The sequence below is a fragment of the Dicentrarchus labrax genome, unplaced genomic scaffold (assembly GCF_905237075.1).
Source record: "Dicentrarchus labrax unplaced genomic scaffold, dlabrax2021, whole genome shotgun sequence".
Taxonomy (NCBI): domain Eukaryota; kingdom Metazoa; phylum Chordata; class Actinopteri; family Moronidae; genus Dicentrarchus; species Dicentrarchus labrax.
Window position 1 is genome coordinate 23,962,573 of NW_026136704.1, and position 27,250 is coordinate 23,989,822.

General features: G+C 41.4%; 1 protein-coding gene and 1 long non-coding RNA gene across 6 annotated transcripts; one reads left to right on the forward strand and one right to left on the reverse strand.

The window, feature by feature from the left end:
• Window positions 1–52: 52 nt before the first annotated feature.
• On the reverse strand, window positions 53–10,796 carry LOC127362095 (uncharacterized). Of its 2 annotated transcripts, none has more exons than XR_007884383.1 (3): window positions 10,658–10,796; window positions 7,526–7,629; window positions 53–5,120 (listed from the first exon to the last, which is right to left on the reverse strand). It is a non-coding gene; the product is annotated as an uncharacterized LOC127362095 (long non-coding RNA). The 2 variants fall into 2 exon arrangements; XR_007884382.1 differs by lacking the exon at window positions 10,658–10,796 and adding an exon at window positions 8,080–8,451.
• A 26-nt stretch (window positions 10,797–10,822) lies between these two features.
• Window positions 10,823–26,787, forward strand: hic1 (hypermethylated in cancer 1). 4 transcript variants are annotated; one of them, XM_051397386.1, is made up of 2 exons: window positions 10,823–11,044; window positions 17,558–26,787. In XM_051397386.1, exons 1-2 carry the CDS (start codon window positions 10,985–10,987, stop codon window positions 19,796–19,798), a joined length of 2,301 nt encoding a protein of 766 aa, XP_051253346.1. In that variant the 5' UTR covers window positions 10,823–10,984; the 3' UTR covers window positions 19,799–26,787. The 4 variants fall into 4 exon arrangements, with proteins under 4 accessions (XP_051253346.1, XP_051253350.1, XP_051253349.1 ...); XM_051397390.1 differs by having other exon boundaries at window positions 17,574–26,787; XM_051397389.1 differs by lacking the exon at window positions 10,823–11,044 and adding an exon at window positions 12,570–12,793.
• The last annotated feature ends 463 nt before the right edge of the window (window positions 26,788–27,250 follow it).

Sequence of the window (27,250 nt, forward strand, 5' to 3'; positions counted from 1 at the left end):
CAAGTTGTACTTTTAAGCAACAGTTCTCAGTGAATGACTTGTGACAAATTGCAGCTGTCAGGTTCATTTATTTATGCAATCATTTATCACAAACATGCCTGAGTGGATTGTACAAAAAAAAGAGCCCACCAAGACCTAGTTAATAACCAGTCTTTGAATGAATTTAATACAGTATGAAACAACACAAAGCACAAAATACAAGACTTCTTAACCTGTGTAAGCTATTTTAAGCTGGCACCAACATTACATCAGTGTGAGGGCAAGTAACCGCTTTTAAAACAGTCATTTTTAACTACACTTTCTGTACCCTGTGCCTAAAAGTCTATCAACATCTAAAAGTAGAAGTATTTATAGCATTTTGCTAACTACCGGCAGTATACACCCCTTCACACACACACACACACAAGACCCTGCTCTCTCTCTCCATGGTGGTCTTGCCCTGACCTGAAACTTCCTTTTGAGCTCTAGTCTACACACACACTCAGATCATGACCTCTTTTCTGTCGCTTTCAAACTGAAGCTGCAATGCCCTACAGTTTTGCGTCCTTCCCTGCCCCATTCCTCCTTGCTTAGAAAAATACTGATTTATGAATTGCAATATTTATCATAAAACTAAGCCCTTGCATGCTTGCAGCAACATGATTCATCCTTGGGCTGTATTGGGACTGCACCACAGAGGCCTTGCCAATATGTCTGGGAAACCAGAAGGTGAAGACTTTGGGATGAAGAGGAGAACATGATCCAAGAAATGAAGGGGAGCAAAAGTTCACTGTGTGCATTTTTATTTGATTACAGTGGAAAAAGTTGAAGAAAAAAGATAATACAATCGGGAAAGACTAATGTTTCTATTGCCCTTGGGGGGCAAGCTATGATCTCTGGACAGTTATATGGTAACACCCAATTTATTTCCTACTTTGCTATTTTTTTGTATATGTATTAAGGCAAGGGCACGGTAACAGTGATGTGTTGAACACATCTTGTTAAGGCTGAGGGGAGGGGTATTGTGTGTTCTGCTGGCCAGCAGTTCATGGCGAGGGGAGAGGGAATTCAATACCCCCTTGATGGAGAATGCTCTTTAAGTAACACATGTACAAAAATGGTAAAGTGTAGATGCGTACACTGCATTTTTCCCTGACACTATCAATTTGAAACAGATAAACATTTAGCTGTTTGGGGACCAACTGCGACGTGGTAAGGCTGAATCCAGCCCATAAGTGAAGTGTGTGTTTGGCACAGGCCGCTGTCAGAAGACGTGAACGCTGGTGACTTAGTGCTGTTTGGATCAGGAATGTCTTGTGGTTCCTAGTTCACTGCCACCACACTTAGTTGGCTCCGACTGAAGATATAATGGGTGAGAGATTTTTCCGTTGGATGTGGATAAAGAAACGGAAGGAGAGAAAAGGGGCAGTGAGGGAGTGAGAGATAAGGGAAGAGCCAGTTGATGTTCGGCATGAATAAAACCAGAAGTGGTGGGAGGAAGCAGTCAAAGGAATGCAAAAAGGGGGATGCATAGAATTTGGAAATTAAAATAAAAAGTTAGTGGGTGAGAGAGAGAGAGAGTGAAATGGAGGAGTGTGAGAGTCTGAGGCGGTGTGGGCGAGGGAGTAGGAGAGCGAGAGTGGCTGGCGTTTATGGATTGCAGATGTGGCGCTATGGGGTTTTGGCAGGGGCCATGCGCGCCTGAATCCTGCACCGGCTGGGTGGCACCGGGGTGAGAGGGAGGTCACTGCACCGCAGCACACAGCCCATAAAACACTGAGAGTAGTGGGGGAGAGGAGAGAGAGAGAGAGAGAGAATAGGCCTCAAATACACACTAACCCGGGGCTGCAGGGCAGTGGGGGTAAGCAGATCACACTTTGGGTTCAAGCACACACAGGCATACCCAAACATCCTGCATAAGTTGAGGCAGGCTACCATTAAAGCCATAGGTTAAGTTAGCACAAGTGGAGAGCTGATAAGCTTATCTCAAATTTAATAAGGATGAGCCCTCTGTAGACACCTCCCCCAACCATGAAAAATCACACAATCTTCACTGTTTAAGAGGAAATTTTCCACCTCTGTACGCATTAATTCTGAATTTATTACAAGTGCTTTTGACAAGTTTAAAAAAGAGAAGCAAGCCAGCCACGTGTAGAGCAAAAGTGTTCATCTATAGTGCCTGTTCTCTCAGGTTCATCCACCCATTGGCCATTTTTTCCCCCTTCCTCATCACTCGTTATCTTCCTCGGGAAGCAACAGTGGATTGTGGAATAAGGTTACCAGAGCTGGTCTTGGCAAACTTACAGAATAAAAGTACAGGAAACACAAACTGTTTATTTTCATTGCTCATCTAAGGAAATCACTTTATTTCCCATTTGATACCGAGTGAAACTGCAGTGTTCTGATTTCTGAAGATGAACAACTGTAACAGTTTGAAAAGCCAACCTTCTGCTTATAATTACATTTCTTACATTTAAGGCACCAATGACGCTGGCCAGCATCTTTTTGAAGACCTACTGTACATGAATATACACAATATGGCCTTATGTACACATTGAAAAGGATAATCTTTGTTTGTATGATACTTAAGTTGATTTCAGCGGGACAGATATTTTTTTTCAGGGGTAATAAGAAATATTGCTAAAATGATGAAACAACTGTTGCACAATCAACTACATATTGATAAAAGCACACATTTCTCACAGACTGCTGAAGGCCAAAGAGAACAGAAGCAACATGAAGCGTTACTCTGTAAGTGCTAAGGGGCTGTGTAACATCAAAAAGCACATGGTTTTTTGAAAGAAACATGTCATAAAATCAAAATATTTTTACAAATCTGTCAACAGAAAACCAGAATATCTTGTAAAGCCACACTGATTTTAATCTGGCAGACAAATCCCTTTAAAACAGAACTTGGTGTCTATAAACATTCAGCCACCTGTTGCTGAGGGGGTGGAAATTGACAGCCATGCAGAGCTGCAGTGCCACTCATTCAGACCTGCAGATGCAAATGCACCACTTTGAGGAAAGCAAAGTTATAGCTTCTGCAGTTTTGACACTTGTTCCACCTGCAGCCAATGAATGTTTCAGCCAGTGTCTGCTGAAGAGTCGGTCTACAGGGCACACGCTGCTCTTAGTCATCTGTTCTCATTTGTTCTCTGTCCCAGGGTGGTCTACCTTTGGTGAGGAATGGAAGGGGTTCTAATCAGAATTTATTTATCTGAAATAAATCATTTGCATGGCTGTTGTTTATTTGTGGAAAAGGTACCTATATATACAGACGGTTAACAAGCACATGGCTGATGTCCAATGGTCTATTATCCACAGGAGGTTAGTGAAAAAGTTTTATTACATTTAGTGTTATCAAGTGTTAAGTAAGTAAAACATCACACACACACAGAAAATGGCAGTTATTTAGAATCCCTAAAGTTGTAAAACTCACAGCCTGCAGGTGGCATGAGTCTTAAAATTGCCTGTTTGAGGAAACATTAAAATAGCCACATCTGGACATTTTAACTTCTGCTGTTGTGACTTTCCTGTCCTATAGGTGGTGCATATTGAGTGTACTAGAGCCCTGCACAGGCCAAAAACTCCTAGCATGGTGCCCTGGCTCATGGTGTTAAAGCCCGAGTCTGGCCCAAAGCAAGTTTTTAGCCCGAGCCGGCCCCAACACCAACTAAGTTCTCTCTGATACATGCAAAAGCACACGTAGACTATGGGCACAATGAAGGGAGAGGAGTTAAAATAGCTCTGTCTGATGTTCACTCTCACTGATACATGCAAACACACACACACACACACACACACACACATCCATACACTATGAGGACAATGAAAGGAGAGAAGTCAAATAAGCCTGAGTCCGACCCGAGCCTGGCACCAATCAACATGTTGGGGCCCACTGGGTCCCGACGGGCTTGCAGACCTCTAGCACGTACTTGTAGAGGTACTTGTCTAAAACCGTCTACACAGCTCCCCCTGTGGAGAATCTGTAGCCTGCTGAATGTGAATGAGTTTGTTGGTTCCATGTAGTGCTTTGCATGTATGCATTTTATTTAGGTAATAATTTGAATTCATGTGAAATAAAAATACTTCAGTATGGTGATATTATCTCAAAAATGCAGTTAAGTAATGTGTTTGTTTTTTTCAACTCTGAAAGAACTAAGTTCTGGTTCTGTTGCAACATAAAACCAAATGACAGCACCAGTATCAAATAGTAAAACAAACTTTAACAGGCTCAAGTGTTTTTGGAAATGTGATTCCGTTTTGCCCGTAAAAACCTTTGAGGAACATCTCATGCACTCTCCTGTTTATGTAGGTGCTGCCTGACAATACTTTCGTATTAGGTCAGCTCTGTTTTTCTCTTTCTTTTGTGATATCCTTCCTTCCCTATCCTTGTTCCCCTTTTTCTCCCCCTTAGCCTGGTCCTGACTCCCTGGTTCCTGGGGCCTGGCCAAGGCGTGTGTCCCTGGAGGAGCCAGAGAGGAGATGGAGAGAGGGGGCAGCAAGGGGGTGCAGAGACCGACACCAAAACCACAGCTGCAGCAGCCTCTCCTCCTCCTCTCCTCTCCTCTCCTCTCGTCTCCTCCCCTCTCCTCTAATGCCTTCCCTCCTTGCCTGGCACCCTCCCCAGCTCTGCCATTAATCAGAGGGGAAGGGTATTTTAGTGCATGTGTGTTTGTGTGTGAAGGAGAGAGATGCTGACTGCGTGAGTGGCTAACTGAGTGTTTATGTGTATCTCTGTGTGTGCTGATAGAGAGCTGGATGGGTCGGTAGTGATGGTATGGAGACCAGGATCTCACAACAAAGCTGAAGAGTTCACCCAGAGAACAAAAGGGGGAGGGAGGTTGACAGACATAAAGCCTGGTGAGCAGATTGGGACTGCCAGCAACTAAAAGAAAGTAGTTAGATGATCTGTAGACGTTTTAGCATCACAGGAACTATCTGAAATCCCTCTGAATTAAGATTCTTCTGACATTTTTAGAGAAAGGTGTTTCAGCAGCACCTGCACTCGAGTGTAAACTAGGGAAACAGTTCATGACCTGACATGTTAACAAATCACGTCAAGGTTCCCTTCAAGGTATACGCTGCCTCTCTACTCGCCGTCCTTCAGCCCATGATTATCCAGGTGGGAGTGAGATCTGAAAAAAAAAAAAAAAAGAGATATAATTTCCAACCTGCTCTGCTTTCACCCCCCAACGGGCCTCCCAGAGTGCTTTTCTGCTGACATCACTGTACAGAGACCTGGCAAGCCAATCTCTCCCCTGCTCTACCATTCCCCTCTCTCTGCTTCCTGCCCTGATGATGTCACACACCATATGGTTTTCAGCAGTATCAAGCCGGAAAAGAGATTTAGTCAGTGGAGAGGAGTAGGAGAGAAAAGGAGGAGGGCTGGAACGGGGTGCAGGTCGGACACAGAAAACAAAAGGTTCGCTCTTCCCCTTGTGTGTGCTCTGAGTGGAAGGTAGAGGGCGAGAGGAGGGGGGAGGAGGTGAGGGGGCGAGAGGGGAACGGCTGCACCGTGTGAGGCTAATGAGGAGAGACCAGGGAGCAGAGACCATGCATCGGACAGCCATGTGCTGCACAGACGCCCACTAGACTGGCCTACACACACATATACAGATTTAAACAGACGCATATACACACACTGTAATGCAAGAGTAGGCAGGACTAAGCCAACAAAGTCATGCTGGTAAATAAGGTTGACATGTGCATTCGTTGACCTTCTCTGATTCAATATTAATAAAATGTTCATTGAGGTAGAGAGTTATTTCGTTGTCTCATTTCATGTTATTGGAAGTATTTGAGCTCTGATCAGTTGCCAGAAACGTACATACCTACTTGAATGTGAAAGGCTTTGCTGGTAGTAATAAACCGACAGAGAATTATAATTTCCTCAGCCTTGCAAAGTGGTTTTAGCATCTTTTAGCTCATTGTTTTGGTTTTTACTGCCTCATCAGCATAGTCTTTGGACACAAGCAGCTGTTTTAATCAAACCAGCTCTACAGCCCTCAGCACCCAACAGTAGACAGTACAAAGTTGCAGACTCTTGTGAACACAGTAGAGCATTAAGCTGCTAAAGAGCAGGTATTTCCCTCCCCTCGGGATATGATGGAGATCAAACCACAGCTGAAACCAGAGTGAATACTGGATTTACATTCAACAGGTGGCCAGGAACACAACTTCAGTTTGCGGTATCAACTTAAAAGGTGATAATGTGTCAGTGTTGTGTTTACAGCTTCTTATAGTTAAGGTTCAAAGTTAATTCTTGACCTTGACAAAAGAAGTTGATGCAACAATCTCAACACAAGGTCCTTTTAGTAGCTGTTCAAGAGATTATGGTTGTATCACACAATTAAGTCTCAATTTCATTATTGCTAAGAAAACTGAATTCAATGACAACTGGATGAACATCAGCTGAGGAAGATTCTGTGATACGATGAAATGGACTTTGAAAGATTTTTTTGTCAGCTTCATTTCGTCTTTTTCATAGCAAGGACACTTCCTTGTTCCTTGTTATATAAAGTCAAACCTGTTTTCACTTTAGCCTGAAATTTGGCAATATTTTCAATATGATCAAAATGAAACAAGTGGCACAACTTTAACACAATATGCTGCATTCCCCAACTGGTTTCAGCTATCTTACCTTCATCTGGGTGGTATATGAGGAGATTCAACCTGTTGCACCTGTTGTTGGTTTAAAGGAATAGGGAAAGCTTATTTGCTTTCTTGCCAAGACTAAGATGAGAACATCAATATTACTCTTATGTCTTAAAGGTAAATATAAAGCTAGAGCAGCAGGTGATTAGCTTAGCTTAGCTTAGCATAAAGACTGGAAGCAGGGGGAGAGCTTGCCTGGCTCTATCCAAACCACCTCCACCTAAAAATTCTCAGTTAGTGAGCTTAAGAGGTGCTGTTAGGCAGATATTTTAAACGTTAAGGCCAGGCCAGCTGTTTCCTCCTGTTTCCAGTGTTTATGCTAATCTAAGTTAATTGCCTGCTGGCTGTAGCGTCATATTTACCGTACAGATGGGAGAGAACTATTGATCTTCTCATCAAACTCTTGGCAAGAAAGTAAATAAGTGCATTTCCCAAAATGTAAAACTAAGAAGACTGTTTTAAGTTTTGTATTTATTGTAATTTATATTTCTCTTGTAAATTTGCATGGATAGTTAATGGACCATACACACTGAAAGTAGAGACAAATTCATATACCACCCTGATGAAGGCAGGATATCCAAAAATATTTGGGGAATAAAACGTTGTATGCTGTGTGCCTTCTCAAAACCAGAAACTATTTTGCAATCATACATTTTCCTTTTCATGAAAAAAAAATAAAAATAAATCAAGTATTTCTGATCTGGCTCTAATCATGGCACGATAATCGTCCATCACCAGCAGATGGGCAAACTAGAATAGCGACCAAACGCACACAACAGCTCTGCTCATTCAAATGACATGCCTTGCACGCCTATGCTCTAAAGCTGTCGCAAAACTGCTCATTAGAATGAATTAAGAGAGGTCTGTGTGTAAATGTTGAGCCTACCGTTCAATTTTTGGTGGTGGAGGGAATCTGGAGCTGGAGGGGGGTGTGTCTGGTATGGTGGGGCGGTCACAGCAATCATCTGGAGATATGTGTGGCCATGTCCACTGGAAAGAAAGAAAGAAAGAAAGAAAGAAAGAAAGAAAGAAAGAAAGAAGGAAAGAAAGGAGAGAGGGATGATTGATGAAAACAAAAGAAAGAAGAGAGAGCAAAAGACCTTGTGTGAGTATTGAGAAAAGTGGAGGACATTACACTCAGATGGTCTGTTTCAAGGTGTTAGGATTACTTTAAGACTGTCCTGTCTATTGTCCGGTCTGGCTCTGTCCTTATGCTGGCAGACAGAAATGGAGCAATAATAAGGTGATTGCAAAATTCCTCACTGAAAATCTAAATTGAAACGAGGTGGTTTGGGCCTTAGAGACATGGTGACCCTGCAACATATCCGCTCACAGATGTTTGAAAAAGTTGGCTACAGTCATTGAGAGCATTGTGTTTCTATATCCAACCCACAAAGCTTCTGCAAGATATATGTCACATGTAAAACCTACAATACTCACACTTAGAGAAGTGGTGGGAAAGGTGTGTGATTTAGAGGGTGACAGAAGACTGTTAAGGGATTTGGCTGTCCAGCCTGCCTTATCTCCAAACTCTGGTTCCTCGCTGGTCTTTAGGGAAGTAGACATGAACGGTCTATGGGATGGGCTCCTTGGGCTGTGTTTGGGGCTCAGATCTCACAGCTTTAATTGAATCATTGCTTACAACCAGCAATTTGGAGGCTTTTTCAGTTCATTAAAAGTTCAGCGTTTCAGGTTTGCTGCGCTCCATATTACAGTATGTTAAATTGTATTTTGACAGGCTGAAGTTGAATGTCCAGCGCAGGCCTCTGGAGGCTGATTGATTAGTGAGATAAAGTCTGTCTGGGAAGACAACTGCTGTACCCAAAGACACACAAAGAAACAGAAATTAAGCAACATTAGTTTCTATAGTATCATACTTTTTTCTGCTCTGTGCTCTGGTTTTGCTATCAGACTACATATCAATATGTCTGGTCCTGACAAGGAAAATTAGCTATCTTTCTTGGCTGTAACGCCTCCTGTCATGTTGATATAGAGGTCCAGGCAACATGTGGCATAAAAGTTTATTTATTGGTTATGGTGCTTTCGTAAAGAATTCACAACCTAGGCTTTGACCCTTGACCCCTGTGAAATCCTGCTTTGAGTAGGCCTAAGTGTGTTGTTGCACATTTATTGCCTGTGTTATTTATTGGTTATGAGGCTGTGTTAGGTGCATAATTAGTGCCAATTATATGAAAAGCTTGCAGATTTCAGTTGGACTATAATTGTTCTGTAATGAACTATAACCTTCAGAATCTTAATAAAATACAATTTGTAACAGAAATGTTGAAGGCAAATCTGAACTCTGCACGTGTATAATCTGGCGAAAATCTTGAATGCAATTATTCAAGCGATATTTTAATTTATTTTCAAAAAGAAAATATGCAATACATCAATACCTGAAGTCATAGATAGAGCTCATGATTAAATAAATACAAGTAGCACAACCTATGTTAAAGACATAACCTACCTGACAAGCAGCATATGACATCAATATGTGTTTCCCTAGATGGAAAAAACTATTTTAGACCATGAATCGAAACACATCCTTGATACAACATATCTATTCTCCTGCACAGTTCTGCCTACCTCTGTCTGTGAGGTTATCAACAGTTCATCAAGGGAACATGGAAGTGAAGGACAATACCGTCCTCCACTCCACCAGGCTGTTGGGGTGGCTTGGATAACTTCAATGAAACACCAGCACCTTGGACTCAGATCATTTAAAGAGGAAGAGCATGCTTTATGAGATTGTCAGCTGCTGTTGTGATCAAAACAAACATAAACAGGCCTCAGTCTGGTGTGTGTGTGTGTGTGTATGTGTGTGTGTATGTGTGTGTGTGTGTGTGTGACTGGATCACATCAGCTGTCTATTAACGCACTCAGTGATGGTAAAATAATTACTTTCATCAATTTCAATCTGCGGTCTTTCAAACACCTCCGGATGGCTGTGGAAAGACTTGAGGGAATAATAACAGACAGGACTATCTGACATAATCTTTCCAAATACGGTAGATTAAATATGCGTTAGTATTAATGTTTATAGAGACTTAATGACTGCGTTTAACTACTGTGTACAAAAAGAATGAAAATTTAACTTTTTTTAGACACTGATGCCAATTAGCAGCAATACACAGACTCTGCATTTTTCTGGAGATGTTTCCTCATTTACTTTTAATGATATAAACTTAAACCTTAAATGATGGTTAGAACAGAAATTACTAGCCTACGTGGTATCAACGGGCAATTTTTCTTTTGTCAGACATGTTGGAGTGCAGCATATATTCAGACAGTCCTTTTTATAAAGCTTCATCATTGGGACTGGTACTTGAAAGTAATGTAACTAAGTACTCGAGTACTGTACTTGAGCAACATTTTTGAAGTACTTGTAATTTACTTTAACATTTTAATGCTACTTCATACTTACTGTAGAGTAGAAAATGTTGTACTTTGTACTCTACAGAATTTATCTTACACCTGTAGTTACTTTCAAATTACGATTTTACACACAAAACATACAATCTATAAGATATGATGCTTTTGTAACACTAAACTATCATGCATTATGTGTACATATAAAGCAGTTTAAATTAGTCCACAGTCCAGCCTACATGTAAATGCATCTAAATTAATGATCTTATAATAACGACTTATAACACTGACAGTAGAAAAAGTACCAGAAGTAAAAGTACTCTTACCACTTAAAGTACATTTTGTTGCTTTTGTACTTTTTAAATGCATAACTTTATAGTGTGCTGCTATTTCTTTTTTTTTTTTACTTATTTTTAAAATAATACTTCTTTCCACTCTAGACATTTTATTGTGATAACAGAGGATATTCACCCCTAAAGTCCAACTCATCTGAACTTACTTTACTTAGCCTACCTTTAATTAATTTTAAAGTTGACCAAGTCGCAATTAGCCCCATTTCCTGCATTAACACCGAATAATAATATGAATGACTTTTAAGTCACCGTGTGTTTATACGCTGCTCACAAATTAGAGATCATAGCTTTCCTACCTTTTTAATTTCCCCCCCTAAAATCACTGCACAGCGTGTCCTCCTTGCTAAATCCAATGGCACCCACTGCAGCGGAGTGCAGTGCACCATTGGGTGTCGCTGTGCGCGTAAACTCTCCACCGGCAGGTTTGGTCCGAGCGGACCCCGACACAGTCTGAAGTGTCAGAGACTCTTGTTAACATGGGAGTTTCATTTCAGTGTATCTAAGAGGGTGAAAGAACGGGAAAACCGGGGGACAAAGGACTGCAAAAATAAAAAAATAAAAAAAAAATACGCGGAAGAGAAGTTTTGAGAGAGCTGTACTTGAAGGGAACTGCGGATGTCCTCATGAGGGAACGCCGAAAAGGAGAGCAGACATACGGCCAGAGCACCAGACATGAGTCCGAGGTAAGGTTCTGATATGACAGGGAGGCGCGGGTGGCATCCACACAGACGTGAGATCATACTCTGTTTCATATTGAGCAGCTTTTAGTGGACCACAATGACGAATTTATCCAGGTTTTTATGGGTCTTTTGGTTTTGAGCCGATGGTCCTGATGTCGTCTTCAGTCCAGACAAAGTTTGAGCATCTGGATGGGCACGTCCGGCCTAAAGCTTGTCTTCGGCTGTATTAGAATTCTTATTTTTCATATTTTTTTTAATCTTCATATATGCATTACGTAAATCATCCAAGACAGTGGAGGCCGTGTGGGCAGGATTTCAGTATGACATGCTGTATAAAAAGGAAGAAATAAATGGAACATTTCATAAAAAGCCACATGAAATGAACTGTTTTAATAATTTATTGTATCACTGATAAGGCTGACTGCATGTGTCTACAGCAGAAAGGGAATATATTTAATAGATAAAAGATGAGATAAAACAGTGTCTGCAGCGTGCTCTATTTTACAAAAAGCTTCTTTTTTCTATTACCTGTAATAATATTTTCACATGTGGGAAAAAAACTTGACAAGTTAAAAAAACCCATCAGAATAGGCCTTAATGTGTCGCCCATTTACAGTCACTGAGGCTTTAATGTCCATGTCACAGCAGGTGTTTTACCTGAGAGAGAGAGAGAGAGGGAGAGAGAGAGAGAGAGAGAGGGAGGGAGGGAGGGAGGAAGGTAGAAAGAGAGAGGGAGAGATGTGTGTTTTAAAGTGTTTAAAATGATCAAACTTCCTTTTTTGTTTCCACTTAGCTAATTGTGCTCTTTAAGTGAAGCCAGGGGTGCCATTAAGGCTCCACATTTTTAAAGGGGAGGTCTGCAGGCAAGGTGAACTACACCTTCATTTAACTTTATTTAATTAAAACATGTACACACACACACACACACACACACACACACACAATAGAGAACGCCAGCAGCTGTGAATTTATTTCTCTAAATTACACAAAAGAAGCAAACATGAATGAATAGAATTTGGCCTAATTTTGGCCTCAAGGACTAAATAAAATTAATAAAGGTGTTTAAAGGAGGGGGGGAGTCTAATTCTGTGAAGCTCCTCGACATGAAACGCTCGAACAGCTCTCAATGTAAGCAGTTATTTCCAACATTTAAACCCCTCTCCTAAGTTTAAGTTAGCTTCCTGATCATAAATATGCAATATATATGCCTATGTATACAATAGCTGCCTGTCTCTTTAAGGCGATGTGTTGAGAAGTTCAAGTCGGGGTCATTTGAAGTTCCTGCCCTCGATTTTACCTTTTAGTTTTATTATAGACTGACATCACACGGGGCGCTAAAACACTTAAGGCGCATAGAGGCTCCATTATCATCCCGGTGCGCGTTATTGCTCCGACTCAAAAATAGCTAAGGAAATTACTAGAGAAAAAAAAAAAAATAGGAGGAAACTGATGCTGGTCTAAGCACGTATTTTTTTATAGGAGGGGATGAGAAAGAGAGGGAGAGGAGGGGCAGAGACAGAGAAAAGAGGGAGAGGGAGGAAAGTGGGTGGGAGGACGGACCCAAGGAGCGACAAGAAATTCATATCAATTAATAATCATAAAAAAAGAGCTGGCAGACGCGCTCGGAAAACTGGCATGGTTTTTTGGAGGCTGGCAGTTCAAAGCTGAAACGTCAGATATGAGTCCTGGAGACTGCTGAGATGATCATTAAGGGAGACTTAGATCGGATGGCAGAAGACATCGGGCATGCAGGTAAGAGCTGATATGCTGCACACAGGCACAAGGACAGGGGAGAGGTGGGACCGTTTTAATTCATTAAAGTGTTCAGGGTTCGCTGTCACTTAGGAAACACTGTGTTTTTTATTCAACCGTTGAAATATTGATTGGCTATTTTATACCATGCTGCGCTCTGCCTCGGGGTTTTATTCCTGCATCAGTTTGACATCGGCAAGTAAAGGCTCCGCCTGGTGTGTTTTTTTTTCTCCGCATTTAATTCGAATCTGTTTTATTTCAAATAATTAATTAAACATAGAGCGGTAGGTTATTTTATTAAATTCTTCACAATCAGTCCGGAGTAATGGCGATTTTAGACTGCATAAAGCCAAAAAAAAATCTGCAAAATGTTCAAAAAAGTTATGAGTAACAAAACAATTGTCTGCTTCTCTCTCCAAAATCTGAAGATATTTCATAATTTTTTTTTACCCGAGTTAAATTAATTTAGAAAAGGTTTTTTTTTTTTTTTTTTAAACTCAGATGGTGGCCTAATGTAAAAGTTAAAGGGAACATCGACCTCTGTTAAAAGGGAACTGCAGCTACTTCAGCTACTTCAGCAGTCCTCTAATAAATGTAACAAGGAAGCCAAATCATAATGTATCTATTGAACATAATAAAAACGGGCCTATCCCTGCGTGCAATCACACATCAGGACTGAGTTCAGGCGAACACAGAACACTAAAGAATATTATAGGAATATTTGGGGGGGGATTTATAGTGCATGAATTCCTGGTTTCCGAGATTTTATATCCATGTAAGAAAGAGATGCTTCTCAGTGCTGTTGACAGGTCTGAAGAAGAAACAGCTGTGTGATGCACCTTTAGAGCACAATGAGCAGAGAACGGGCTGTTTCTGGGGGTGATTTAGGGCTCCTTTTTGGCGGAGATAAGGTGAAGCTTTTAAAGGATGAGGCGCTGCAGCTCACAGAGAGATGGATTCACTCGTGATTCGGTTTACTGTACAATAAGTGAGTAAAACAGATTAGTGGGTCCTCTCGGCGACACGCAGTCAGCAGGCAACTTCATGCTTTGCTGGCAAAAAGAAAAACCGCGACGTGAAGTAGTCAGATATTAGGTAGTGGCATTAAAAAACGAGCCCTGATCTTCAGATCTGGCTCTTTGATGAGCTGTGGCAGGCAAATAAAACTTACTCACAGTTAATTTAATTTATAAATAAATGTATAGCCTATCGATCGTTGAAGCTTAGAGTAAGAAATTAGAAATACGTTATAATGAAATGCTTTAAAATTGAATGATCTGCTCGGTGTTAAATGATTGTAATCCAAAAAAACTGACAACTTCTCAATAGGCTACTTAAATATAGGTTTATTGCTGATTATTAAAATAAAAGTTAAATAAAATTTGTCCACTCAGCTCACAAGACGCTGTGTTACTCTCTTATCTCCGAGTGTGGGATGATTTTTTTTTTTTTTTTAGATGCGCGATTACAACAAGAAAGTGACTCTCAGTCTCCATGGTGTGTGCTGACCTGAAAAGTCATCTTATTCACCCATCATGGGTGCTGCTACTCGATCTGCGAGTCAGGATGCAGTTTTTCTAACTGAAACTCAAAACTCAAAACTCAGTCTGTTATTTAATGCATGCACAACTTCCCCAGCCAGTATTTTGCCTCTTGTGAGTCACAAAATGAAATTTATTTTTAGTTGGATTAAAGTCGTATGAAACTACAGTAAAATATCTTCTTGCGGATTCTCCCTGACTTTGTATTGCAGTGTTTCCTCATAAATTGAACATGGACTGTATGTGAACGTGGTCAAATGGGTTTTAAAATAAACAAGGTGACTTGAGCACAGGCAGCAAATTGAAATGAAAGAAAATAAAATGTCAACATAACGTTTTAAGCAGATGTCTGAGTGTTTATGTGACTGAGGCTGCATGTAGAGGTAGGAAGTTTAGTCTCCCGCTTCACCCCAAACCACAGAAGTGACAAAACAGACAAAACACAGGGACAATGAATATTAATCTAATGCAAATAAATGAATGCCATCTCCATTAACTACATCACCATCATCTAACTCTCCTCAGCATGTTGACGGGTCCTTAAAAACGAAGGCTCTCAGATGAAAACAGCCATGCATCCCACAGGGACTCGAGCAACCTTCTCTCAGATGACTGCACTGTTTGTGCAATCCTAGGGAAAAAAATGATTTAATTTAGCTTGTTTAACAAAACAAACCAACAAAACAAACTGCAGTGCGGGCTTTTAATGTGTTTACAAGAACATTACATGTAGCAGGCTTGTTTTAAGATCTGTTGTCTGACTAAATATCTTTGCAATCATAGATGGTTTCCTAACAGGATGCAGTAAGCTTACACTTGCCCCTGCAGATCAAGAGCTTTTTATAAAACATGTTTTACTGTTGCATCAAACAGCGAGCGTGGGATATTTTAAAAGGCAAGTTGTAGCTTCTTGCACTGATCACAGTGAGAGAAAAGAGATCTTTATTGCTTTGATGAGGAACCCACAGTCACTTTGACTGTTTTTACCACGAGACGTTACCAAAAATAATTTGTTGTACGTGCTGCAGGTTGCAGGTGCACAGAAATGTCGCTTTGTGCATGAGATCTTTTTTTTTTCCTGTGTCGCAAAAGATTTTTATAACGTTTTTCAAGAATATATTAAATGTGCAGTGGTATGCCTCATACGCTCTGTATAAAAACAAAGCTGTCTTCATGAATCAGGACATAAAGAAGGCTGAATTTTCTGTCATGCTTTGTGATTCAATTGAACTGTGTCGCATGATACAGAGCTGTAGACCGCATACAGATGAGAATGTACACTGATTGTGTGTGTGTGTGTGTGTGAGTGAGTACACGACGTGTCACCATGCTCCGCACAGTAACCAATAACAGTAACTGTAAGCTGAACACCCCTTAATGCAATAGAGGCTCTGCAAAAGTTCAACAAGTTGTGGAAAGTACTTGGCTTATTCCTCATATCACACTCATTTCTAAACACGTTTGATCTGACCGACATTGAAATTTATAGTAAAATATGACCGTTGAGTAATCAAAGCCAGACAGAAACCAGAAGTGGAAACACTTTAGATGACAACTGGGGACAGACATGATGGAACGTAAACCCACCTAAACCTGCCATACCCGCCTTTTTAATCATAGTCGTTTTTTATTTTCTAGATATTTACAATCGGATAATAAGTAATAAATAGCATAAAGTCACACATGTAGATATAAATAAAATTATACATTTTATGAAAATGATTGTATAAGATATATTTTTGTGTCTTATTGATGACTGTTCTCTGCATGATCACAAGCTGGAAGTCATACTTATTCTGAACCTTTAATTTTCCATTTTATCAGTGATGACATTTCCTTCTGATGTTATAGGCCTGATACTGAACATGCATTCACAAAAACACGCTACTAAAATTGTACTAAGCAGTGACCTTGAGTTTTGAGAACGCACAGTTTTAGCCGCGGCGCATTGTAAGAGGGAAAAGTAGACACATTTTTGTTCAGGATTCCCCAGAATTCCTTAGTAGCTCATTTGTCATGGTTTTTTTTAATTTAGATTCCTACTTCCCTATTCTTGTGCTGAGCACTTAAACTGAATGAAATAAACAAGAAGTGAATGAGCTGGTGTCAGGAAGAGCATGATCAGACAGATGACATGATATTTATTTAGTTGCTTGTTTCCCATCAGTGAGACTCAGCCCTTAGGGACAGTTTGAGACGTTTAATCTCATAAGTAAACTATCCTCAGATGCCACTGGTCGAACAATACATGGTGTTTCATGCATGCAGCTCGTATAGTTTATTTTAGGCTTGATGGAACAATTAGTGTTGATATTTGAGTGTGTATGAACGTGTGTGTGCGTACGTGTGTGTGTGTGCATTAGATCCCTGGAGCTCATCTCGACAAAAAGTATCAAACCATGTAATGCTGATTTACATCCCGTGCGCTCAGTGTTCCTTATATGACTGGGCAGAAAGGGGAGCCGAAAGACATCTTTTTTTGGATGTGTCCTTCCCCCTCAGGTTTATACCTGCTGTTCATCATACTTGTGAAACATTCATCCCTTGCTTTGTTTAAAACTCTGCACACCACTTCTGGAATACTTTATCAGGAAGCCAGCAGTTACAAAATATATATCTGTGGTTCTCTGAATTTTGTTCTTTCATGGTTTTTGCTCGCTGCAGAGGAAGTGAATGCGTAGACTTGAATTTCAGATAATGAGAAAACGACTGCAACTGTTCACCTTTTGCAAAAGTTTACTTTAACTGAGTGGCCTTCATGTGCACTTCCCGCACATAAGTTCTGCACTCCGTACATGTTCCATCAAGTGGAATCTATGAAATAAACACGATTATGTAAATATTTAAGACGTTATCTACAAATGAATTAGTAAACATGGCAAAAAAATCAAAAAATAAAACTTGTAATTATGAATTTGCATAAGAATGCAGTTAATTTAAGTGGTGTGTTTTAAAAGAGAATTGATCTATATTAATCCTCATAAATGTATCTGTATGCAAAGGATATTTTTGTTTCCATATTACTTATAATTTACTTTTTTCTTTTTTTTTCTCAAGTCCAACATTTTGGTACTCAGACCTCTCAAATATATTTTAATATAGTCTGATGTGTAAATCATCATTGTTTATATAAAATGCATCAATTATAATTTTTGTGGTGCAGAAAAGTACACATTAATTGTGTTTTTGTGTGTCGAAATGCTGACTGCCGCATGTTTTACAGATATCTGTTGTTTCAGGTGGTGGACTGAAGACGATGCTGGGTGCCATGGAAGTTCCAAGTCATGCTAGGGATCTCCTCCTGCAGCTCAACAGCCAGCGAACCAAGGGCTTCCTGTGTGATGTTATCATTGTGGTGCAGAACGCCCTCTTCAGAGCTCACAAGAACATTCTGGCTGCCAGCAGCCTCTACTTGAAATCTTTGGTGGTCCATGACAATCTAATCAACCTCGACCACGAGATGGTGAGTCCAGGGGTCTTCAGAGTCATTCTGGACTACATCTACACAGGCCGCCTTAGCGATGGAGACCCCACTTCTCCCACTGAACCCAATCTAGGGGCTGTCTTGGCAGCAGCCAGCTACCTTCAGCTGCTCGACCTAGTGGCTTTGTGCAAAAAGAAGCTGAAAAGAAATGGCAAGTACCCTCCCCGCCCAGGTCCTGCATTTCTGCCCTACCCAAAGATTGGGCCCAATAGTATGGGTTTGGGGAGTGGTGGCAGGTATAGGGTTTCTACTCCTGTCATTCAGCCCTGCCCTCCAGGGGGAATTTTGAATAGCCCTGTAACCCGGCCACCACAACATGAGCAGGAGCTAGTTCCCCATCGACTAGCCCTTCATGCTGGGGAGCTGTTTGCCCCCACCTCCACCTCTCAGGTGTTCCCGTCCCTGCAGTCAGCTCTGCCTGCCCAGCTTGGGCGCTCAGCCCACCCCGTGAGAAACTGCTCCCCCAACTACGGCCTTGATCTCTCCAAGAAAAGCCCAAACTCCCATTCTCAGCACACACCCTCTCACTCCCATCTGGCAAACACTCACAATGATGAGGAGCGAGACGGGACTCTGAGTGGCCACACCAGTCCCATGCAGGGCACAAATGGAAGGGCCTTCCCCTCAGAAAAAATGGAGTCAACCGACCAGGCAAGCTCTCTCACTCCTCCGCCTTTCCCCCATCTCAACCAGCCTCTTGGCCCACACCTCCCCCACCTGCATCGCTCAGGCTCCCATGGCACAGATCGCTACCCATGTCCCCCGAGCCCTGACACCCCCACGGAAGGTGGAGAGGCAGGCAGAGAAATGGGCAACATCTACCGCTGGGTGAAACACGAGCCACTGTCATACACAGCTGAAGATGAAGATGAAGATGAGGATGAGGAGGAAGGGGGTGAAAATGGAGACCAGCATCATAACCACCACAAGGCAGGGGAGGAGAGTGAAGGAGGAGACGACAAGAGTGGGTCGGGCACAGAGGAGACTGGCAGTAGTGAAGGCCGCCCCTCTCCTCCTGGATCAATGGGGAGGTTCCACATGCCGTATGAGCCAGAAAGCTTTGGGGACAATCTGTATGTCTGCATTCCCTGTGACAAAGGCTTCCCGAGCTCAGAGCAGCTCAATGCACATGTGGAGACACACACAGAAGAAGAGCTGTACGGCAACTCTGGCGGGGAGATGGGAAACAGCAACAACAGCAGCACCAAAAACATGAGCAGCAACACAAACGGTTATGGGAACCTGAACAGCAGCAACAGTTTGAACAGTCTGTCCCACCTGGAGACCAAGTCCAGCCAGGGGCTGAGTTCAGGGGGCATCGGGGAGATGATCCGACCCTACCGTTGTTCCTCCTGTGAAAAGTCCTACAAAGATCCAGCCACTTTGCGCCAGCATGAGAAGACCCACTGGCTGACCCGGCCATACCCATGCAGCATCTGTGGCAAGAAGTTCACGCAGCGCGGCACCATGACACGCCACATGCGTAGCCACCTGGGCCTTAAACCTTTTGCCTGCGACGCCTGTGGCATGCGCTTCACCCGGCAGTATCGCCTCACAGAGCACATGCGCATCCACTCAGGGGAGAAGCCCTATGCATGTCAGGTGTGTGGAGGAAAGTTTGCTCAGCAGCGCAACCTCATCAGCCACATGAAGATGCACAGCAGTGGAGGGACTGCAGGGGGCCTGACCGCTGATGGGAAACTGAAGCTGGACTTTGCTGAGGGCATCTATCCTCTCAGTAAATACGCAGCAGAGCATCTGGGGCTGAAGCAGGAGAATGCCAATGAGCTTCTCATCCAAGCCCAGCAGCAACTGGTTGCTGATGCAAAGGTCATGGAGAGCCTCTACCCTCTGTCCAAATTGGCCTCGGAGCACCTGGGCCTCTCCCACGACAAGATGGATGTCCTGGGCCAGCCCCTCCCCCCTCCCCCGCAGGCCCTCTCTGATGCCCGCACCATTGACCGCTACTCACCCAGCTAAGACCACATGACCTGTATTAATGGCAATCACCAATAGGTCTGTGTGTACACACAACTTGCAGTATTCAAAAGCCATTCACCTCAGCTCAATATCTCCTCTGCACCTCAGACTCAGGCCAAAAGGAATTGGTCTGTTGATGCACACCAAAATGTGTAGACTGTAAGTGCCTTTCTATGCATCTAATGTATCTTAAAGTCCTCCTTCATAAAGGAGCTCTGTGCTATTCTGTGACCAAGGGACACTCAACTCAAAGAAGTACAGTATTTATGCACCGTATATGCAAACAAACATTTCAAAATTTACAGCCATTGAGCCAAAGTGACAAATTGAAAACCAAAATAAAATTGTTTTATTTATTTTTGTATTATGGTGAAATCCAAAGACAAACTGTTGCAAGGAAACGTTGCAATCTGACCCTAAACCTGTGTACAAACAAATGAAAAAGCACATAAGGACAAGATTCAGGGTTTCGGTCCAGACCTGAGCGGAACTTTTGCCAAATGAATAAGCCAACTCTTCTGGACTTTAAAGTAATGGGAGGATATATATTTTTTTCTTTTTTTTTTTTGTCTGTTTTTGGGGTACTGGACAATTTATGTATCTCACTCTCCAGCTTCTCCAAATCATGTTCCCGCTTCCCAAGTCGCAAGGGCATGACTGAACGATAAGAGCAATTGCTGCAGCATTTTGGTAAAGTCTCCTCTGATTTATTTTCTCCACATTTTTTTTTAAAGAAACCCACTCCCCTGCATATTTGTGCGGATAAAGGCTCATACTATGTGACAGTAATGGTAGCTTAATCAGCCTAACACTCAGCGAGTAACCCTTCTTGAGCTAAAACTTCCTTTGCATTTTGACTAACATTCCCTAGCTTTCAGTTGTTATTGAGATGCAGTAAGCACAGCCCTGTGAGCTCAAATCTGGGACATGATTGCACATACCCAACTGATGACACACTAATCCCTGTTCATGACGAGTGTAGCTTCATCTTATGGTGTAGACGGAGCAAGGGCGTTGCCTCTAACAATGTGTAATATTTACAATTTTTAATGTGGCCGAGCTTAGAGGCACTGACTAGGTCAGAATTAATGACACATAAATCTGTCATTTGCTGTCAAAAGCAATTACTTCATTCCCAGCAGTCTGATGATTAAGAGAGTAGTGGCAGTAGTCAGATGCCTTTCCACTGTCCGACCTCTCATTTGACCTCCCTCCCCTGTAGTCTGTTGTCTGGGAGCCCTGCTACTGTTGACAGGCCAAAGTGAGTGCTACTTAGCCCTTTTGCCTTAAAGCGCTCCACACACCACACACATATACGCCTCCCCCTCCACACACACACACAAACACACACACACACACACACACATAGCGAGCTGCTAATCTGTCCGTGATATGAACATAAGAAGGGGTTTGTGGGTCTTCCCTGGAAGCCAGCGGGTGAACAGCACACCCCAGCTGCTGTGCCTCAGTAATCCCTGTGAAATCTCACTTTCTCCTGGACAATTCGCACTGCTCGCCGGCATGATGTCCCATTTCATGCCTGCCATCTTACCCCTCTGATCCACTTATTAACATCATATCCGAGCCTAGCAAATGTCTCCCGGCCTCGCCTCCTATCATGGCTGGTATCGAATGCGGAAACAAAGAATGACATATTTCTCTGTTGGCTGACCAGCAGTCCCTCCAGCTTGAAAACAAAAGAGCACTTAAAGGTTGCGGGTAGACGGCACATTTTTGTCTTTCAATGTTTATTGCAAAGAACATGCTGGCCTTTTCTTTTTTTTTCTTTTTCCACTTTTACTGGTCCTTGATTCAGATTAGAAATGTCTGACCACTATAGTGCCAATGCCAACCTCAGTGGGTGAATGTGAAGACTAAAGCCATAAATACACTGTGATAGACGTAGTGAATCTTAAAGGCTTAAAAAAAACAGAGACAATGTGTCTGACTCTTGGGATTGTTTTTTTAAATGTAACAATAATTTAAGGGCTTCTTCTCTGTAGCATATGATCATATCAAACATGTTGTTTTCTGTCACTTACTTTTCTTTATTTTGATTTTAACTGAAAGCAGTGCACGTGAAACTGGTGCTTACCTCAGGACTGAACCCAGCATGGGGACGCTAAGCTTTACTAAACCTTCAAATAACAATGTCAACACATACCCACACAAACACACATGCACACACTCACACACACTTTTTTTATTTTCCTATTAACAGGGCAGTTGTCCTGTGTTAAACCTGTGGTTATTTCTGTGTTTATACATTTCTTGTTACACTTTTATGGTGGAGAGATAACATGTGATATTAACATTTTTTTGTTTTTATTTTTACTATGCGGTATACATTTTCTATTGTGTTGTCCTCAAAGAGGCTAGTGTCGGTCTGACCAATTTCATTGTTATAAGATAAGGTAAAGTCATTTTGGTAGTATCTTAACTGGCTGTTTGTGAATTTCTGAACCACACTTTAGCGAGCACATTTAGGAGGCTTTGGTTTCAACCACACATGCAGTAAGTCTAGGTGACAAGTGTAGTCTTTTGAAATGTCTCCACAAGACATAATGTATTATCAGTACTTCCCTAAACAGACGAGCAGTGGCTTTGCTGGGTGCGTATGTAAAACCAGCCTCATACAGTTTGACCCCTTTTCTCCAGAGGTTAGTGAACTTTCGACACACAGGAAGCCAGCTTGTTTTGGATGATGCTCCAAGTTATGCGACTCTTGTTCAGCTCTGTAACAAAAACAGAAAGAAATGGTTAAATGAAATATTATTAACAGTAAGAACTTGGTCCACAAACGTGCATACGTGTTAGAAATGTAGGAACAGGCGGATGTCAGTCGTGGGAATTTCAGTCCCCTCACTCCCTCTCATTCACTAGTTTAAATGAAAATCTATCTCCTCCTTTTCCCTGCCTTACACCATTAAAATAACACAAAGTGTTTCCACTGTCACTCCAAATCTGTGCAAGGGGAAGAGCAAGATAATGCCTGAACATTTCTGTAGGATGTGCACTGTTTAAAATTTGCTTAATTGCATTAATGCGTATGACAGACCGAGAGGGGGAGAGTTGTGTATCTATAGAGAGGGGAAGCGTTTGCTTGTCTGTTTGTATGTCCCTATGCTATTTGAGCGTATGAAGGGCTGTTAATGCATGTCCTGGGAATAGGGTTAGTGTGAAGGAGAAGAGCTGAGGAGCAGGAAGTGAACTTTTGGCTGGTGTGTTGTGTTGAGCAGGATGTGCCGTGTGTTTCTGCTCAGAGGCAGATAGAGAGACGGAGAATGGGGAGGGAGAGGAGCAGGGAGAACGCAGCAGGGTGGACGCGAGTCATTGTCTCAGTATGAAAGCCTGTTCGTACTTCTAAAACTCTCCATTCAGAAAACAAGTAGCCTGTATCTTCTCTTTTCCTTCCCCTTTTTGCTCTTTGGGAATAAACCTCTGCTCAGTGTCACGGTGATACAACATTGTGGGCTTTCAAGGGCTGTGGGTGAGGAAGCCATTCAGACAGTTTGTTACAATTTGAGGATGTTGTGGATTAAACTCAGGCATCCTTTTGGTCAGAGAATTTATTAAAATATTTTCTCCATATGTCTATATTTTGAACATCGTTGAAAATTGGGACAGGGCTGATCAATATGAAGGGCCTAGAAACTGTTATGTAAATCATAATTAAAAAACTGGCAGTATTTCTTTTGCTCTGTGGTTGATTCAATTAGTAGAATTACAAAAACCTTGTTTCAATTTTCTGGTGTAGCCACTCACCCCATGGGATTTTATGCCATGTGCCTTTGTTAATGTTATTTATATGACCAACCCAGAAAACTTCTTTCTACCACAAAAGTGGTTTAGATGAAAATTTTTTGAAAGTAATAAAATTAGGCATTTAAAACAATTTATTAGTTACATTAATTTATATAATGAAAATGAATAAATGCAAAAATAAATGAGTGCAGTGAGACAAACCACAAACTATGAGATGTGGGTTGATGTTTTTATTTTGTTTTATTTTTTAGGCCATTTCATTCCTTTCTAATGTTGTTATGGCAACCATCCCAGGCCCGTAACTTTTATAACACTAACAATATAGAAATAAAAAACGATCTGGATGAGTTCCAGGGGCCCTGTGTAGACCAAAAAAGGATTTAGGTTTAATGTAAAAAAATGCAAAGTATGCCTTTAAGCTTTCTACCAGCGGCAGAAAGTCCGGGGTCACCTGTGTGACTCTGACAGGCTCTGAGTAGTCCTGATCTGCAATCATACCGCTGTTTGACATTTATTGTATTTCACGCTGTGTGCCAAAAGGACTGAAGCACTTACCAGACATTGCAGATGCTCAAAACAAAACTCAGCGACAATCTTAGTAGTTTCCACGGGTTGCATTGTCGAGCTAAGCCTCTGACCAACTCTGACTTTGCCTTATTATGAGAGCCATTATCTATGTAGTTAATCACGAGAGCACAGTGCAGACATGCCACTATTGTCCTGTGTACATATTTCTTTTCATGAGGACTCATTTAAATGTACGCTAGAGCCAAATTATATCAATAATCAAGCCTCATTTTGGCGTTGAAACCAAAAGCCTACTCTTAAGTCAACCAATACGAATGTGGCTTCAGTATAACAAGCATCGATAATTCTGCAATAACTTGTATGCCTGTGTGTGAGTGTGTGTGTAGGTGTTCTGATGTGTCCGCACAGTGCACCTGTCCATCTACATGTCTGAGCGCCTTTCCCACAGTGTAGCAGGGTGAAGTACAAGGGAGAGATTTGACACTTTCAAGAGTCTTTATTACAAGCAGCTGCTTTAGATTTATTTCCCCGAACTGCACTTTTCTGGAAAAATCATTGTATTGTGATTTTTTATTACTCTTATGATCCCCTAGAAGTCCCACAATTGCCTTTCCTCTGGCACTTTGCTTCCTTCGCTTTCCTCCTCTTCCTCCCTTCAGTGCAGAGCTTGGCCACACTCGTTCACCGCCCTTGTTACCTCAAAGCACAGTTTCCCTCCTCACCTCTCTCTGTCCCTTCTCTCCTCTTACACTCAACACAAACCGCTGACCCACAGCGCCCGCTGCCTCCCTCCTCTCCCATGATCCACTTACTTCCAGCTGTTTTTCATGCTGAAGAAGACAGTTGTCTAAATGTTTATGTGAAGAGCTACTTTCTTTTTCTTTAAGCCCTGATCAATTTCCAAAATGAACTTTGTGGCATGTGTTAAAATACAGCAGATGACGGGCCAAATAAAAAAGTCTGACATCGTTATTGTATTCTGATCCTCAAGCCAAGAAATGGCTTACAAAGGGAGATTAAAGACAGCATATCGTTGTAGAGGAAATGCAGAATAATGTGAGGGGAAATGTTCGGGAGAAAATATGCTCAGAAAGATGCCAGTAAAGTAAACATGTATGAAATTGCACAATTGAGCCGGGCCTCGGCTGCACCAGCCAAGTCATGCACTGAGATGGAGAGAACAAGTAAGAGAGAAGAGTTGAGGGGAGAAGAAGCAGATTCTGAGAGAGAAATGGCTTGTGCTTGATAGTCATAACTTTCAGTAAATAACAAAGAAAAGCTGTTTGCTTTGTGTGTCTGTTCACCTCTTTTTTTCCCCCCACCTCGTTCTGTGATTTTATTTCATTTCCCTCTTGTAGGAAATTATCTTGTGAGGAAATTAAGTTTTTTGCCTTTTCATTGTTGATTGCTGCAGGTCATTGTCAAGGATTTTTAATGTTAATGCTCATGTCAGCGTGCCCTCAGAGACGTCATCCTTTTTCCAGACCTAACAATTATCACCCAATCAGCAGATGACCCACAGTAGGCTCTTTGTAGTTGAACGGGGAAGGGGGTTCTGGCTGCTCATGTCGTCCTCCATCTGTTTGGCTTGGATCTCTGTTTCTGTCTCTACCTTGAACACATACAAGGCAGACTAAGTGGACTTTGGCTTGAATCTTTTCGTTTACAGCGTACAACTTCTGTTGCAGAGGTTTAAATTCAAAGACAAACAAAGAGCAAGGACAAAACAAGCAGGAATTTGGAAGAGTGAAAGTTGGTTGAGGACTAGATTTGATTGTATATTTCACACACTCACGTGGACACACACATATACACACACACAGCTGGATGGCAGACTGCAGCTCCAGATTAGGTCAGATTTAATTAGGCTGCCCTGCTCTGTTTGGAGTGTCGCTTCTTGTAGAAAAAGCCATTATTAAAGAAAAGGTGATTCCACTGACGGCTTCCACCCAGCACACTAAAACCTGTGCCAAAATGTTACAGAGCCTCAGGGTCCTCTCACACTCACACACACACGTACACAAAGACACATACACAAACATCTATTCTGGTTTTGGAAAAAGGTTATGTGTAGAAATGATGGATTACGATTTAATGAAGATCACTGTGACGTTTTGAGGTGGTTGTACCCGACTGTTTGTGGTTCATGGATAAGAAAGTTCAGCAGTAACACAGACTGCCACGCAGACAGTAGTCTCTGCGGATAGATGGGAAAAAAATACATGACAGAATACATACATCACAAATTTACAATGGAAATTAGATTTTTCAGTGGAAGACAGGATCTTATTTCAGCAGGCATGGAGCAGACATCCATTAAACATCAATAATGTCCAGTGTTTCGTTTTGTGGTTTTACAAAAGTGTATACCATAAAAACAATTAAAAGCAATACATTAAACCAAACAGTATTTTCTTTTTTTTTTTTTGCATTTTCTGCATTTCATTGTCAATATTGATCTTACTTTGCTTTAGTGAAATGAATGTATTTATTGCATGTCAAAATGTTTTATAGTTAATTTTTGTGTAAATTTCAATTGTGGGTTTTTATAATAATTTCATTTAATTATGGTGTCTTGATAAAATCATGTCGATAAGGCTTTTATTTTTTAAAAGCCAATGTGAATTATGTCATGTTTTTTTTGTTTGTTACTATACTCAAAATCAACTTGGCAATAAAGTGAATTGCATAATGGATTTACAAGGAAATGTGTCAAATTATTTTATTTATTCAGTGTTCCTTTGCACATATAATTCAAATACAAATAATTATACACAGCCTAATACTTAAATATACGTTTCTATTATTAAAACGTTCCATTAAACTGTTTTTTGGATTTGATTAAATTGATATTTAAGTATCCAACCAGGACAGCAACCATTTTTGTTTCTGACACATTTATTGTGCATGATATGGGTTTCACATTAAAAGAAAAATATGAGACAAAAGACCACGATCAAGACCATTTCACAGCAATGATGACCACAAAAATGAGCAACTTCTGTTCATTTTCCTATAATACATTCGCCTTCAAGTCTATATTCTCCCATATGGAGACATGTGAGTGCCTCATTTAAGACAGAGAATTTCAAATGAATCTCATACATCACACACAGTCCACATGCAACAATGAACAGATCCATTACTCTGTCAGCAGGA

Coding starts and splice junctions, on each gene's coding strand:
- hic1 (XM_051397386.1), top strand. CDS start 10,985: ATGAGGGAACGCCGAAAAGGAGAGCAGACATACGGCCAGAGCACCAGA. Junction 11,045..17,557: donor GCACCAGACATGAGTCCGAG/GTAAGGTTCTGA, acceptor CATGTTTTACAG/ATATCTGTTGTTTCAGGTGG.